This window comes from Antechinus flavipes, chromosome 4, assembly GCF_016432865.1.
Source record: "Antechinus flavipes isolate AdamAnt ecotype Samford, QLD, Australia chromosome 4, AdamAnt_v2, whole genome shotgun sequence".
Classification (NCBI taxonomy): Eukaryota; Metazoa; Chordata; class Mammalia; order Dasyuromorphia; family Dasyuridae; genus Antechinus; species Antechinus flavipes.
The window spans coordinates 225105602-225122471 of record NC_067401.1 but is presented as its reverse complement, the minus strand read 5'-3'; the positions used below and the strand labels follow the sequence as shown (position 1 = coordinate 225122471).

At 33.6% G+C, this 16870-nt stretch overlaps 1 protein-coding gene across 1 annotated transcript in view; it reads right to left on the bottom strand.

Moving 5' to 3' along the window:
* Positions 1–16870, bottom strand: part of PRIM2 (DNA primase subunit 2) — a 373726-nt gene that overhangs the window by 351357 nt on the left and 5499 nt on the right. The window contains exons 2-5 of the mRNA XM_051997199.1: positions 15499–15661; positions 13538–13641; positions 9019–9098; positions 6248–6368 (exon numbers count right to left, since the gene is read on the bottom strand). Of these exons, the coding sequence (XP_051853159.1) occupies positions 6248–6368; positions 9019–9098; positions 13538–13641; positions 15499–15652 (459 nt within the window). The 5' untranslated portion in view covers positions 15653–15661. The remainder of the gene's footprint in view (positions 1–6247; positions 6369–9018; positions 9099–13537; positions 13642–15498; positions 15662–16870) is intronic.

Here is a 16870-nt window from a genome sequence, read left to right as displayed (position 1 = left end):
GTTCTTTCAGAAGAAGAGATTTCAACTCTTTATCAGGCTATGTCTTCTATCAGGATTCTTCTTCATCCTGCTTCCTAAAATCATAAGCAAGTATGAAAAATCTTTAATCACCCTAATCTTACCTTCACACATGTCTAGAGATGCTGTTCTCTAAAGGACAGCTATAATAGCCTGATTCTAAATAGCAGGTCAATGGGGCAATGGACTTAAGAATCAGATTAGGCCTGAATTCAGACATTTCCTGGATGTGTGACCCTGGACAAGTCATTTAATCTCTGACCTCCTCCATTTCCTCATCTGCAAATTAAGAATAAAAGAGCACCTCCCTCCCAGAGTAGCAATAAGGACCAAATAAGCTAATATTTCTAACACATTTCACTAACTGGAAAGTGCAATATAAGTAATAACTATTGGTATTATTATCTTTCCAACAATTACTTCAATTGAGTTAAATGAATGATGGATTCAGCTCATTTACTGACTGTACCCAAACTGGTAAATTCTTGCAAAGTCATTATGTCTCCCAGTCTCTGGTCATCATTCTGATTCCATTAAGCCAAGGTATTCTGCTGCAGAGAGAAGAAATCTCTAAATTATTACCAGCCAAATAATCAGGCCATGCATGAAAAAGCTGATTACCAGTTTTTTGAAGCCATATCAAAGCCTTAGATGTCACAAATTTCAGAGCTGGAAGGCATCTGAGAGATCATAAATTACTACAAATGAGGAAACTGAGCCCAAAGGGGGATAATGACTTACAGTCAAGTCTTTCTCTTCTAAAGTAGACTTCCATCAACTGAATTTCTGCTTGAAATCTCAGAGATATTCTTATATACACAACTTCTTTTTCTTCCTTTTCGGTAGTTCTCTTCCTTCTTTTTTCATACCTCCTTTTTTACCTCTAAACTACGCATATTCTCTCAGGCTTGAGATACAGACCACAGCACTGTCAATTGTAGACATTAGCTTCATTGATTTAGAGTTGAAAACTATCTCAGTTCATTTAATCCAACTCCTTCTGTGCAAAGGTAGTTAGGTGACATGGGATAAAGTTCTAGGCCTGTAATCAATAAGACCTGAATCCAAATATAAGGTCTCAGACACTTACTTGCTCTGTGACCCTGGACAAGTCATATATAACTCTGTGTTCAAATGTTAAATGAAGCTAATAATAGCACCTAACTCCCTGACTTGTTAGGATAAAATGAGATATTTGTAAAGCACTTTGCAAATCTTAAAGCAGGGGTCCTCAAATTATGGCCCATGGGCCAGATGTGGCAGCTGAGGACATTTATCCCCCTCACCCAGGGTTATGAAGTTTCTTTATTTAAAGGCCCATAAAACAAAGTTTTTGTTTTTACTATAGTCTGGCCTTCCAACAGTCTGAGGGACAGTAAACTGGCTCTCTATTTAAAAAGTTTGAGGACCCCTGCCTTAAAGTGTCACATGAATATAAGTTTATTACTATTAACCATTATTTGTAGATAAGGAAACTAAGACCCAGAGGCATTAAATGATTTGCTCAAGATTATAAAAGCAGTAGGTATCACAGGTAGGATTCAAATCCAGGTCACTAGATATTAATAACTAATTCTGTTACATAATCACAACAAAATGCTCAGTGAGATGTGATAAGCTTCAAAAATCATTCAGAAAGATTTTATACGACAATCAGAATCCTCAAAGGCCATAAAGCGTAAAACTTCACAAATCAGATAAACTCAGAGTATATATCTGTAAAGAAATGGCCTTGCAAAGTCTCCTCTCACATGAAAGAGTCCCACCCTGAGGATTTTTTAAATATTGCCATTGAAAACCATTTATCATGTTGTATTTTTGCAACTGCAGTTATAAAGGAATAGCCCCAAATTAATCTGTTTTTCCATTTCCTAAAACAGGGCCACTGGTCAAGCTTTTAACGCAACATGTTTGTTCAGCACAACACCTAATAGTTTTACTGCTTTATAAATATTCATAAATTGTTACTGAGTGGAAATAATGCATCCTTTAATATCGTTTAGTATCAAACAAATACAGAGGTATTACTATGAAGAGCTTATTCCAAAAAGGAAGATCAAGGTTAATCCCTACCACTTTAAATTTAAAATGGGACCAATGCTAACAGAGAATAAAGGAAAGGAATTAAATATTTATATAGTATCTACCATGTGCCAGGCACTATGTTGAATGTTTTAAAAGTATTATCTCATTTGATCCTCACAACAATCCTAGTGAGACAAGTGCTTTTATGATATTCACTTCATAGTTAAGGAAAATGACACAAATAGAGGTTAAACACTTTACATAGAATAAGTTAGGAAATATCTGAGACTAGATTTGAACTCATCTTCCAGACCTCAGGTCCAATACCTGGGTAAGTACACTAAAACCTCCATTTCAGCTCATGCATTCCTCTTCCCCTGTTTTTAAAGGTATTGTTTCCCTCAAAGTTCGAACCACTGCCTCTTGATAATGAGTAATAAAGTGTGTTCCTATACCATGAAATTTCCCATGAATGCACATAAGATTCCCTACAAGATGATGTGGTAGCATAGAAAGAATGCTAGAGTGAAACAAAAGACCTGTGTCCAAATCCTGAATCAGACATTTCATCACTATGTGACCTGTTAGTTCATCTGGGTCTCAGTGTCCTCATTTGTAAAATAACAGAATCATCATTATCATCATCATGGATGACACAATGCCCTGTAAAAATACTTTGTAATATTCAAGAACGATTTAAGTCTGAGATACTACAAAATCACAAAGTTGGAAAGGATCTGGAAGACCACTCAGTCTGAAGCATACCTAAACAGGAATGATTTCTACAATATCTTCTGACAAGTGCCTCCTTTGCTTGAAGACATCTAGTAAAAATTAGATTAAATATTAAAAGGCCTCTAATAAGAGAGAATCCACGACTTTCCAAGGCAATCCATTCCTCTGATAGATATCTCTAAAAATTAATTCTTCATTTTTACTATATTTAATAATAACAGCTAATATTTAGATGGCACCTACATAGTGCCAGGCACTATACTAAGTTCCTTACAATTTTTATTTTATTTGATCCTCCACAACCTGGGAGATAGGTGCTATTACTACTCCCATTTTACATTTGAAGAAACTGAAGCAGAGGTTAAGTGACTTGCCCATGGTTGACACAACTAATAAGTACCTGAGGCCAAATGTGAACTCAGGTCATCCTAACTCTAGGTCCAGAATTCTATTCTCTTTACACATTTACATTTGCTAGTCATGGTAAATCACAAAATTCTTTCTCAAAAATAAGACTCGATTTATAAAGCAGGCATATTGTTGATCCAACTACTATCTTTTTTTCCTCCTCCTTTATCTTTTTCCTTTACAGAAGAAATCTGATTCAGTCATTGATTCAACATATATTGATAAAATGTATATTACAGGAGATGCAAAGGACACAACATGGGCCCCATCTTACAGGAGGCCACAGCTCACAGGGAATATAAATCACCTACACAATACAATTTTGAAGTATATTGAAATACATGATACTTCTAAAATATTTCCCCAACCTACATTTGTTGTTACCATGGTCACTTCTTGCTTTGAAATATAACTGTCTTCAGATTGTCTATCAGAATATGAATTCCTTGGGACAGAGATTGTGTTTGTTGGTTTTCTTTTTTTTAATTCTCAATCCCTTAGCATAGTGCATGTTATGTAGTAAGTATCTAATAAATATTTGTTGATTAAGTGATCAAGTGATTCCTTAGATTACAGATTGCTACCTTTTTGTGTGTCATGAACCTCTTTGGCATTTTAGCAAAGTGGTATCAATTCCTTCTGAGAATCACATTTTTAAACACTTGAAAGAACTACTATATTTTAATTAGTACTTAACAAAAACAAATATAATTTCTCATCCAAATTAATGTAAGAAATTTCCTCTGCTTAAGTTTTCCACATTAATAAAAATCACAGATCTAGACAAATAAATACATATGTAGACAGATAAAAAGATGATATGCATATGTTAAATAAAGTATAGGCCAAATTGCAAAAATGAGAAGGCAGCATATCTTTAAATAAAGCCCTTACACAATTAACATTAGCTACCATTATTTTTTTTTGTTATTTGCTCACATGTAAGAACATTTTGACAAATAGTCCATGTATCTCTAATAAGATTTGAAATATAAATATTTCTAAATTGAAATAAAAATTATTTTGTAAAAAAAAATGAATAACCTAAGAAAAAAATTTTTAAGGAATACAGTATTTTTCCCTACTATTCTTGGAATTAAATTCTACAAGGCCTCAAGGCAATTATCTATGATGTTGAATTAGAAGAGCTTGGAAGTTCTTTGAACTTCAAGCTGACAAGCATCAAAATCATGACCTTTTTCCTAAACATCTAAATAAATAAGCATTATTATCATCTATAGCCCTGGTCATACACCCTGTACAATAATATAACAAAAGTAAGTCAACAAAATAAACACAAAGATTCAAAATGGCCCTTACTGGGAATGAATACAAATAAGATGGTCTCTATTCCATTTCTACTCTTTTTTTGCAATTTCAGAAATTAAAATCTAGGCAGTTGTGTACCAACTCACAAAAAATGCAATTGCTTTATATTTCAGATTAAGATTTATCAAGGTCAGATTCAACTATTGCTGTATACAGATACAATCAATCATGTCAGGAAATGAAATTCTGACAAATGATAATTATACTAAAGCAGTTAGGATCAAGAATAAGACTCAACAGAATATCAGTCCTAATAATTGGGTCACAGGGAGAACTACCAAATGAAATTCTGCCACAGATTTGAGAATTTAAACAAAAACAATTTTTGAAAAGCTTAGTAAAAAAAATGAGAGGAACAGTATAGTGAGGAACACAGTTAAGACTTAGAACTAGGGGAATTAGGTCAAAAGCTTAAAAACTGGCCCCCAAAAAGGAGGGAAAAAAAAAATACACTTCCTCCCTTCTTTGCCAAGGTAGTCAATGATGGAAGGGAAACATTATGTGTACAAGGGACAGCTAGATAACACAGTGAATAGATAGAGCACCAGCCCTGAAGTCAGGAGAAACTGAGTTCGAATCTGCCTTCAACACACACCACTATCTGTGTGACCCTGGGTAACACAAACACACACACACACACACACACACACACACACACACACACACACGAAACATTATATGTACTGTCAGAATAGGTTCACAAGTTGTTTAATTTTGATGAACTGCTTCCTCCTCCTCCATTTTATATTCTCATTATAACAAATCACTTTCTCCTTTTTATCTCTCCATAGTTTTATTTTTTTAGAATCACCCCATTCTACAGAATTCAGCTCAAATTTTCTTTCAAATTACTCAAGTAATGGTGACAGTCAAAAAGAGTTCTGATAACATTTTCAAAATATAAGTAAACAATTTGACCTTACTGAATCTTTATAATTCACCTTTAATGTTTTCCTCATATTTCTTTCTCAAATTTTCCCTTAAATTCTGCTGTTTTTGTCACATATACTTAAAAGTATTTCAATTTGTTAAGTATCCTTTTTTTTTCCATTCAGAATTACACTTAATTTTGCTGAATAAGATACTCTTGCTGATGCCTCTCTAAATTACAAAATCCTCTTAATTAAAAACCTCAATTCCAAGACTCAGTATCTTTGAGGTCTCAAAGCCATGTTAGAACTCTTAGGTCATTTGTTATTGTTTGATCATTTCAAACATGTCTAATTCTTCGTGATTCTATTTGGGATCTTCTTAGCAAAGATAATGAATTGGTCTACCATTTCTTCATCCAGCTCATTTTATAGATCAGGAAACTGAAGCAAATGTAGTTAAGTGATTCAGTCAAGGTGACACAGCTAGTATCTGAGGACAGATTTGAATTCAGAAAGATGAATCTTCCTGACTATAGGCTTAACAACACTCTATGTATTGTGCCACTAGATCATAGCTAGATAGATTTTGAGGATGGGCCTAGAAATAACCTGAATGCTTTACTTCTGAGTATGAGTCTCAGGTAAAAAGAGAATAGTAACCAAGTAATCATTTTTTTTTTCAGCCCAGCAATTCATGGTAACTGACTTAATGTGGTGTTATGATTTGAGTCTATAGAAAATATGTCCACACTGAGAATATAGAAGCTCCCTGATGTACTGAAAGATGAAGCAAATAGCATAAATTTAAAAAGCAACCAAATGTAGATACTAAGAAAATAAAACTATTAAAATACTCTTACAGTTTCAAATTGCAGATGGCTATCCTTTAAGAAACCCTGGACCTTGTCAGGAGGCAGAATGCTAAATCGAAATCGAAACAGGTCCATTTCTTGTTGAATGAGCCAGCGCCTGAGATCCTCTCTGAGACAGAGAAAGAGAAGTATAGGTTACATAGCCAAAGATCACAATTCTCAATGATTTTCATGAAAAAATATTTAAGATTAACCAAATACAACACAGGATGTTTTCAGGGAAACAGTCGGCAAAAATTAGGTGGATTCTTTAAAAATAATGACAATAACCTTACCAAATATTAAAATTAAAATTTTTCAAAAAAGAAAATTCTGAGATTTTTTTAAGTATAAAAAACTGATTTTTCTAAATTAAGAAAATAAAGCAACCCTGGAAAAAAACAAAACTACTTTAAACCCTAATTCTGAGCATGCTCTCATCATCTGGACTACTAAAATAGCCTGCTGGGTGGTTTCTTGCCTAATAAAGTATCTTGGAATTTCCCTATTCCTTACATCCTCCAATCAAGTATCAAACTGATCTTCTTAAAGTTCAGGTCTAACCATATCATCCCTGCCTTCCCCCACCCTTTAATATATACCAGTAACTTCCAGTTATCTCTAGAATAATGGCTTTTAAAGTCCATCAAAACCTGATCCCTACCTACCTTTACTCTCTTCCCACATATTCTGCTATCCTGTGATCTTAATCTCTTTGCTGTTCCTCAAACAAGACATCTATCTCCTAATTCCAATTGAATTCTATAGTTGTCCCTGATCCCCACCCCATGAGAAACACTCATTTACCCTCTGGCTTCCCTCAAGTTTCAGCTAAAGTTAGAGCAAGTAGCCTATTCTTAATCTGAATCCATTCCTTCTGAGACTATGACCAATTTGCCCTATAGATATCATATTTGTACATAGTCGTTTGCATGTTGTCTCACTCTTTAGACTATGAATTCCTAGAAAAAAGGGACTATTTTTTGCCATTCTTACCACCACCCACGAGGGATTAGGGGTTAAGTGACTTGCCCAAGGTCACATAGCTAGGAAGTATTTAGTGTCTGAGGCCAAATTTGAACTCTGGTTCTTATGACTTCAGGGCTGGTTTATCCATTGTGCCGTCTAGCTACCCCTCTATTTTTTGCCATTCTTAAAAGGGACTTATGATAGTGCCTGACACATAACAGGCAATAAATAATGCTAGTTGATTTGACTTAACTAAAATGAGGCACAATGGGAAAAATAAGAAATTCCTAGAAAAAGCTATTTTAAACTTAGTTACCAAAAAAATTTGTTTTAATATTTCCACAGATTTATATTGTTTTTAATATGATAAAAATTTCTAACACCATAAGAATTCTCTTTTATTTTGGTTTTGCTAATTACTAAATAAAAGGTAAGACTAGTGAACTAAATATATTATGATTAAACAATTGGACTTCATTCCCAAATATTTAATATAAGGAGGACATTACAATTAACATGAAAACGTTACGTTTTCTTCAGGTACTTCTAAATAAGTCAAAAGTTTTGCCTATACTATTAAATTTTATAAAGTTATAATATTATGTAAGTATAGGTGTGCCTCATTTTTAAAAAAAAAAGCTAATGTACTTATTTTTAAAAATTAATTCACAAAGCAGATAAATTGTGTAATTATTTGTACAACAAAAGAATTGCTCCATTTATTAAAATAATTCACTAGTTACTTTAAATATTAAACTACCTAGAAAAAGTATGATTCAATTTATAAAAAGGTGTTAAAGAGCATCTTTTAAATCCAATCTACGAATCAAACCAATCTCCAAATCAAAAGTAGTATAAACATGTAAGTAATATTGAAAAATATATATGACAATGCTAACTTTTTCCTCCTCTAGGTGGCACTATTGAACTAACAAAAAAGTAAGAGTTTTACTTTATTATAAACTTGGGTCTGTCTGAACACTATCATAAAAAAAGATTAAACATTGGCACATCTCCCTTAAAATTAAAAAAAGATTTACATCACATTTGAGTGATAAGGTTTTCCTTGGTATTTTTCTTAAGTATGACACATTTTTTCTGGAGAAAAACATTCTCAAAACTGCCCTGCATTTTAATGTCCCTTTCCAGTTTTTATTTTATTCTACCCATAAACAACATAATCCAAGAACAATCTCCACAGAAAAGGATAATATAAATTCAATCAATCAATCAAATAAAATCAGTGTTTTGACTGAGATGCTCTCAGGTCCCTTTCTACTCAAATTCTGATTTTGATATTCCAGAACTCAAAGAGAAGAAACTCAGAAATTAAGACTAAGAATCCCAAGAATCAAAAATTTTGAACATTAATTGTATATGACTTAGAAAATTGTTAGAATGCAAAACTATATCTTAAAAAGAGCAGCACCTTTCAAAAGCAATATGCCATCATTCCAACCCTTTTCCTTTAAGAATGTTGGAATGTAGAGTAAAAACCCTGGAATAGAGGTGAAAGAAAGGAGCTAATCACATATTGGCTGCCAACTTTCGCTTGTAGAGAGGGGAGCACAAGTTGGCAATGGATTCTCATAGCCAGCAATGGTCCTGACAGACAGCAGGGACTACTGAAGTTGACCCATGTTTAGTTTGTATCAAATAATAGCCCTATATACAGTTTAACCCTGTTCTAGGAAATTCCACACACAGTGTAACATTTCAACTTTCAATATAGCAAGCCACACCCCAAGATTTCAATATGAACTACACAAAAATCCATAAACCAGAAATATAAGAAGTCAGTGTATACTTACGACTGGCAATAAGCAAGACGCAAGATGAAATGAGATATGTGATCCTTCCTTCGTGCTTCAAATTCATCTTCTGAACTTTCCTACAAAGTAATAATAAAGATTTAAATTAAACTAAAATTTAAAAAAAATTAAAAGAATAAGAAAATACTGAGGCAAGAGAAGACATTCAAACTTTAAAGTCCACAAAATTCACACATTCCAACTGAAAAAATATTTAATCACTGTTAATTAGATATTATATTTATTCTCACATGACAGCAAACCATAGAGCAACTTAATTGCTCCTCCCCTCCCCAAGGACATAAGATGAAAGAAGAAAGGCAGTAAAATGGAAAGGATGCTAGGTTTAAGAAGGAAGGGAGGAAAGGAAACAAGTATTATTTGTGTTGTTTTTCAGTCACTCTTCGTGACTCCATCTGGGGTTTTCTTGGCAAAGATACTGGAGTAGTTTGCCATTTCCTTCTCCAGTTTACTTTACAGATAAGGAAACTGAGGCAAATAGGGTTAAGTGATTTGGCCAGGATCACATAGCTAGTAAATGCCTGAAGTTGGATTTGTAACCAAAACTTCCTCACATAAGTTCCAAAACTTTATCCACTGCAACTCCTAGCTACCCAAAAGTTCTCAACACTCTCCTAAGCGCTTTACAAATATTACCTCCTTTATTCCACTTTACTTCTATACCTACTATGTGTCAGGCACTGTGCTAAGTGATTTACAAATATTATCTCATTCCATCCTCACAGAAATCCTCAGTTATAAGCAATTATTAACCTCACTTTGCAATTAAGGAAACTAAATTGGATAGATACTGAGTCATGCTCCAGAGTCACAGAGCTAACATTTATCTATTTCTGACTCTGGGTCCCATGTTCTACTACTGCACCACTGGCAACTGTTTCTAAAGCATGGAGTCTGAGGACCCAGATCTGAATGTAGGCTCTACTACTTATTACTTGTGTGACAGTTTTCCTGGTTCTCAGTTTTTTCATATATAAAATAAAGGAGCTAAATTAGAGGAGTCTTTCCTATCACATACCTTGATTGACCTGGAGTGACCTGGAAAAACCTAATCTGAATTAAAGAAACCTGCTATTACATGAAAAGCATAGGAACATGGAAGCATTCCAAGGAAATATAACTAAAGCACAAAAGTCAGTTTGCCAGAGGGCCAAGGAATGTTGTTTTTACCAATAAATAAAGCAAACTAAGGCCAGCGGGGGACAAATAACTCTCTTCAGCTAAAGAACTTGGATTAAAATCTCAACTCTGATGCTTACTAATCTTGAGAAAATCAAAACCTCTCTGGGTCTCAGTTTCTTCTATCTACTACCAAATGCCATCTCTGGAATATATCAGCTGGATAATACTGTAAGTTAACCCCACAGTGCCCTCAAGAGGCTCTCTAAAGCTTTTTAAGTTACAGAAAGTTGGCAAACGAATTTGGAAAAGCAGATTTCCTCACTGGAAGTTATCTATAGCAATGGAATCACAGGATGTGATTCCTTCCCCCTATCACATCTCCTTACAAAGATAAAATTAAACAAATGATTGGAATTAAACTGACCATAAAATATCACCGTTTTAAAAAAGCATTATTATTGTAAGGGAAAAGTTAAATTTTAACAACTTTACATATTTATTAAGTACCTACAACCTACATAGGGCATTGAGATGGCACGAGTTCCAGGCCTAGAGTCAGGAAGACTCATCTTCCTGAGTTCAAATCTAGCCCAGGTACTTACTAGCTGTGTGACCTGGTCAAGTTGCTTAACTCTATTTGCCTCTGGTTCTTCATATATAAAATGATCTAGAGAAAGAAATGATAAAGCATTCTAGCATCTTTGCCAAGAAGCCCTAAAAAGGGTCACAAAGAATTGGACATGACTGAAACAAATCAAAAGCAAAAACAACAATAACCACAACCTACAGAGACATAAGCTAGTTGCTAAGAGAGATACAAAGACTGCATAAAATAAATACAAAGACTGCATAAGATAAAGTCTCTGCCCTCATGGACTTCTGATCCATTAAAAAAAATTATAACATGAAAAACATATAAGGGTGTGAATAAAGAGATCAATGCTGATTTTTTTGGTTGGGAAGAACTGTACCTCAGGTGTAGGGAAAAGGAGCAATTGAAAGGCATAAAATGTACGAGATGATGAACGAGGCAATTGGCAAGAGCAAAGAACACACAGAGAGTGGAAGCATAGTGTTGTCAGATGGTGGAAGATTTTGAATGCAAGGCTGAGAAGTATTATTTGAGGGCAAATAGGGAGTTACTGAAAGATTTTCAAAAAAGAGATAAACAGATCTGTGCTTATGGAAGATTTAGCTGGTCTAAGTAAAAAATTATTTGTGAGAGTTGGGAAAGAAGAGAGCAGATGCAGAAAAAAAACATTAGGAGGTTATTACAAGACCAGATAATGAATAAGGGTATTAAGATGAGGAGAAAGAAATAGAAGCAAAAGATAGCAAAAAGGGAGAATTAATAGGACTACTAATTGGATATGGGAGGACAGGATTAAAATTAATACCTAGGTTTATGGACATAAATGGAAGAGTTTAGCAAATGCATCCAATCCAGCCTTCCTCATAATCTTAGCCAAAAGAAAAATAAAATTTTCCAAAAGGAATCCTCAAGAAAAGAAGTTAAGAAGAAAAGTGGAAAAAAAAAAAAAAGATTATATCATAATAATCTTAACAGCCAATATAAACAATTAATGATGTTTGTTACAAATGGCTATTCAGTGACCCAGATTTGAATTCATCTGCTCAAATTCATAGTTAAATTCACTTTACCTCTCTATCCATTTCATGTCCTATATTTAGTATGTGGAGTTCAGACATGACACTACCTTTTTTTTCTAATTTAGGAAAATTTATATTCTGTCCTTTCACCTCCCCATTGAAAAAGAAAGACAAAATTCTTGTAACAAATATATACAAGTATACATTTTTATCAATCTGCCATATCAATCCACATGCATTTATAAGTAACAAACTTTTCATTAAGCATTAGATGGGACAAGGATATTAAAAAAAAATTCTATGTTCTAATGGAGGAGAAAAATACATATCTAAGTTTATATATATTTTATGCTAATATATTCTATACCCACACTATATGCTTATTTATAAGCTATCTTTTACTTAACTATTTTGTATTTTTCTTTATGTTTATCATGTATATACAGTATCAGTCAGCATGCATTTATAGTGCCAAGCTTTTCACTAGGTACCAATAAGGATAGAGATATAAAAAAATAAAAGGGTAGTTTGCAAATAACACTAGACACTATGGAGGGACAGAGAAAGATTCATATAGTAAAAGTCTTTAAGATGCATCTCAAAGAAAAAGAGAGATTCTATGAGGCAGAAGTAGGGAGCAAGTCCATTTTACAATGAGAGGACCCGAACTAAGGTTATAGAAGAGAAAAAATGTTGTATGTGAAAACCAGAAAAAAGAGCACTTGTGAATCATAAGATTATGGAAGGAAGAATAGGATCCAATGAAGTTGTAAAAAAAAAAAAAAAAAAGGATGAGACTAAACTGAAAGGGGTTTAAAAATCTAAACAGAAGAATTTTTATTTAATCCTTGAAGTAGCAGGAAACCACTGGACTTTATTGAGTAAGAAAGTAACATGATCAGATCTACACTTAAGGAAAATCACTATGTCCTAGTTTGCAAGGAGAGAATTGAAGCACAAAACAATTAGGAAGTTGCTGCAATAATTTTGGTGGGAATGTTAAGTGCTAAAATTATAGAAGTTGTGTAAATAAAGAGAAGGGGTCAGATTCAAGAAATAGTGTTTAAGTATAAATGGTAACATCTGACAACTAGTTGATATGCTGAATTTCAGATATTTCCATAGCATTCAATATGAAATGTTCACCAGACGTTTGGTGATACTGGACTGAAGTTCAGTGGAGAATTAGGGGAGTCATCCTTGCAGAGTTGATGTTTAAACCATGGGAGCTGAGGAAATCAGCAAGATAGGCTGTATCTATAGAAGACAAGAGACTAGAACAGAACCTTGAGGAATATGTACACATAAGGGACATGATAGGGATGATGAGATTGCAAATAAGACGATGAACAAGAAGACAAACAGACAGGAGGTCAATCAGGTTAGAGTAACAAAAGGAAAACCCAAAAAGTATCTAAGAAGGAAAAATGATCAATAGTGTTAAATACTTAAGCCAAAAAAGGATGCAAACTGAGAAAAGACCACCAGAATTCATAATTCAGATGAGTTGGGAAGAGCAGTTTCATGAGTGACAAGTTGAATAGGAAGTCAGTCTGCAGAGGATTGAAAAGTGAATAAGAGGAGAGAAAGAGAAGGTTATGAGTATAACTAGTTTTCCTCCCCTAAGAGTTTGGCAGACAAAGATAAAAGACACATAAGACAACAGTTTGAGGAAATGGCAAATTCTACTGAAGGTTTTTAGGATGGGGAAAGACTCTGTTACATAATAACTTAAACAAATGAAAAGATTTTTGTTTGAACTTACTCTGTAGGAAAATTTGAGTTTTCGAATCTCATTCTCCAGCTTACTCTGGTATTGTTCAGAACCTTTCACATAGCTCACACCAAGATTTTCAACTATTTTGAGCACTATAAAAATCACAGAAAAAAATTTAAAGAGAAATTAACCAAGTAATTTGGGCTTTCAAAATCTACGTTAAGAGGAGAAAAAAAATACTTTAATTGTTTTACTTTGCCCTATTAGAAATAATAACATATATTTAACAGGAAAAGCAGCAGATCAGATTTCAGGTCATCTGCCTCCTCAAATTCTGTTAAATTCATTTTGCCTCTTTATCCATTTCATGTCCTATATTTAGTGTTTAGAGTTCAGACATGGTAGTACAATATTTTTTCTCCAATTAAGGAAAATTCACCTTCTTTCCTTTCACCTCCACATTGAAAAAGAAAGACAAATAAAACTCTTTTAACAATTATGCACAGTCAAGCAAAAATAATTTTCTGCATTGGCCAGATCCAAAAAATTTCTTAACCTGCACCTTGAGTCCATTATTTCTCAGTCAGGAGGTAGAAAATATGCTTCAACATGAGTCTTCTACAATTTGGATTGGTTATTGAATTGATCAATATTAAATCTTTCAAAGTTGTTTGGTGTTACAATGTTATTGTTATTGTATAAATTGTTCTTCTGGTTCTGTTAACTTCACTCTTCATACAAGTTTCTCTAAAACTATATTCTTCATCATCATATTCACAAACCATAATTTATTCAGCTATCACCTGTTTAGCTATTCCCCTAAGTTCCCAGTTCTTTGTCACACCAGAAAGAGCTATTAGAAATAATTTTTGTACGTATCTGATTAATTTGTACATATATTTATACCTATATTTTGCACATATAAAAATAATCTTTGTACATATTATATACATGTTGTTTTTTCTTTCTTTGATCTGTTTGGAGGTATAGACCTAGTAATATTACTCTAGATCAGAGTAAATAATTAATCACTTTGGAGAAACAGTGCCAAATTGTATTCTAGAATGGGCAGACAAACTACTTCATTTTCCTGGCATAAACTAGACAAATCAGAAGAAATCAAATTTTCCATCGTTACATGAAGTGAGATTATCACTGGGATGAAGAAACACAGATGCTATCCACCTCCAGAGAACTGACAGAGTCTAAATGCAGATCGAAGCAATTTTTTTTAACTTTATTTTTTTAGTGGTTTGTTGGAGGGCAGGAGAGATAGTTGAATTACGTTTGTTTTTCACAATATGATTAACACTGGAATTTGTTTTGTGTGATTGCACATGAATAAGCTATATCAAAGTGCTTACAGTTTCAGGAGGAGAGAGAGAAGAAATAGAATTTGTAATTCAAAAATTAAAAAAACAAACACTAAAAATTAGCTTTTAAATGCAATTGGGGAAAAAATTATACACAGTAACTTGTATCATTGTATTGCTGCAGATAGCTTAGTAATTCACAATTGATCACTATGATATTGCTGATACTGTGTATAATGTTGTTCTCATCAATTCATGTAAATCCTTCCAGGATAAGTTACTTTCAAACAGCCACTAATCTCTAAGTGTTGTAGTCTCCTCATGATGATCATTTTGATGACTTGGTATCTGTGTTTCTTCATCCCAATGATATCTCACTTCATGTAATTATGGGAAATTCTGTTTTCTTCTGACTTGTCTAGTTTATGCCAGGAAAATGAAGTAGTTCGTCTGCCATTCTACAATTTGACACTGTGTCTCCAAAGTGATTAAAAAATAGAAAATATTACTTAAAATTTAAAAAGAAAGACATTTATCCTTCTCAATAGTACTAACCATTTCAGAGCCCATTTCAATCAATACCTGTGCTAAATTACAATTCAGGGCTATCATATAACTATATTGCAAAGAAATGAATGATCCAAAATTACCTTAAACATTCCAAGTCTACCAGTTCAAATGTAAAATATCACTCACATTTAAGCCTTTCAACAGCCAGATTTTCAAACTCTATCAAAGATATGTTTTCAGAAGGAGGCTGCAAGTAGAACTGAAGACTATGGGGATAGGAAGCACCCCTGTGATCTCCTATCAGACTCAGTTTCTTTCTCTTTGGTCCAGAAAACTGCATCTTTGTTTCCTTAAGAAACAAACAAACAAAAAAAGATTAGTTGAAAACAGAGAGATAGCTTGTAACTTTGTCCACTTGAAGGAGTTCCTAAATTTTACTAACATATATATTAAGAGGCAGTACAATACTAGTCTCAAACCGAGGGAAGATATAGATTTTCAAATTCTACATCTGATATATTCTGGTGGTGTGACTTCAAGCAAGTAATTTCTTATCTCAGAGTATCAGTACGTTTCAAAGATGATAAATTGCAGGGCAAGTGCTGACCTGCACAAGTAGAGGGAATCACCTCACTGGGAGTTCCCTTTACTATTAAAAACACAGATCCAGTCTTTAAAAAAAAAAAAAAAAAAAAAGATCATGCAATACTTCTTGCTAATACATAGCTCTAAATACAACTAACTTCTGACAATCTATAGAGCTTCCAGATTTGAGGTGAGGCTCTAATAACTATAACACTAAAATCAATAGTATATATAGGAGTTGCTAGCTAGGTAAAACATATGCTCCCAAAAATCAGAACTCACAAATTTTGATTCTTTACAGTGAGGAAGAGATTGAGAATGTTCTAAATTATCAAGGATATTTTATCAGCGGCTCTTAACCCTTTTGGTGACATAAACCTCTTTGGCAATCTGGTGAAGTCTAATAACTTCTTTCTTAAAATAAAATTGGATTACAAAGAAAACCAATTACATTGAAATTCAATTATCAAAGTATCTTTTAAATAAATTCATAAATCCTAAGAACCTTGATGTATATATATTTTTAAATATTGTTGCTGTTCAGTCTTATCTACTTTTTGTGATGCCCATGGGATTTTCTTGGCAAAGATTCTAGAGTGGTTTGCCATTTTTTTCCTCCAACAGTTAAGGTAAACAGAGCTTTCAAAACTGAGGAAATTGAGGCAGATGGGTTAAGTGACCCAACAGCAACATACAGCTAGTTAAGTGTCTAAACTCGGCTCCTTCTGATTCTAGGGCCAGAGTCTACCATCTTGTTGTTCAGTCCTGTTAGTCATGTCTCCCACTTGGGGTTTTTTAGGCAAAGATACTGGAGTGGTTTGCCATTTTCTCTCCAATGGATTAAGGAAATAGAAATTAAATGACTTGTTCAGGGTTACAAAGCTAGAAAGTGTCAAGAGCAAATATGAACTCAGGTTTTCCTGACTCCCAGTCCAGTACTTTATCCATTGTGTTACCTACCTGCCTCAGTAAT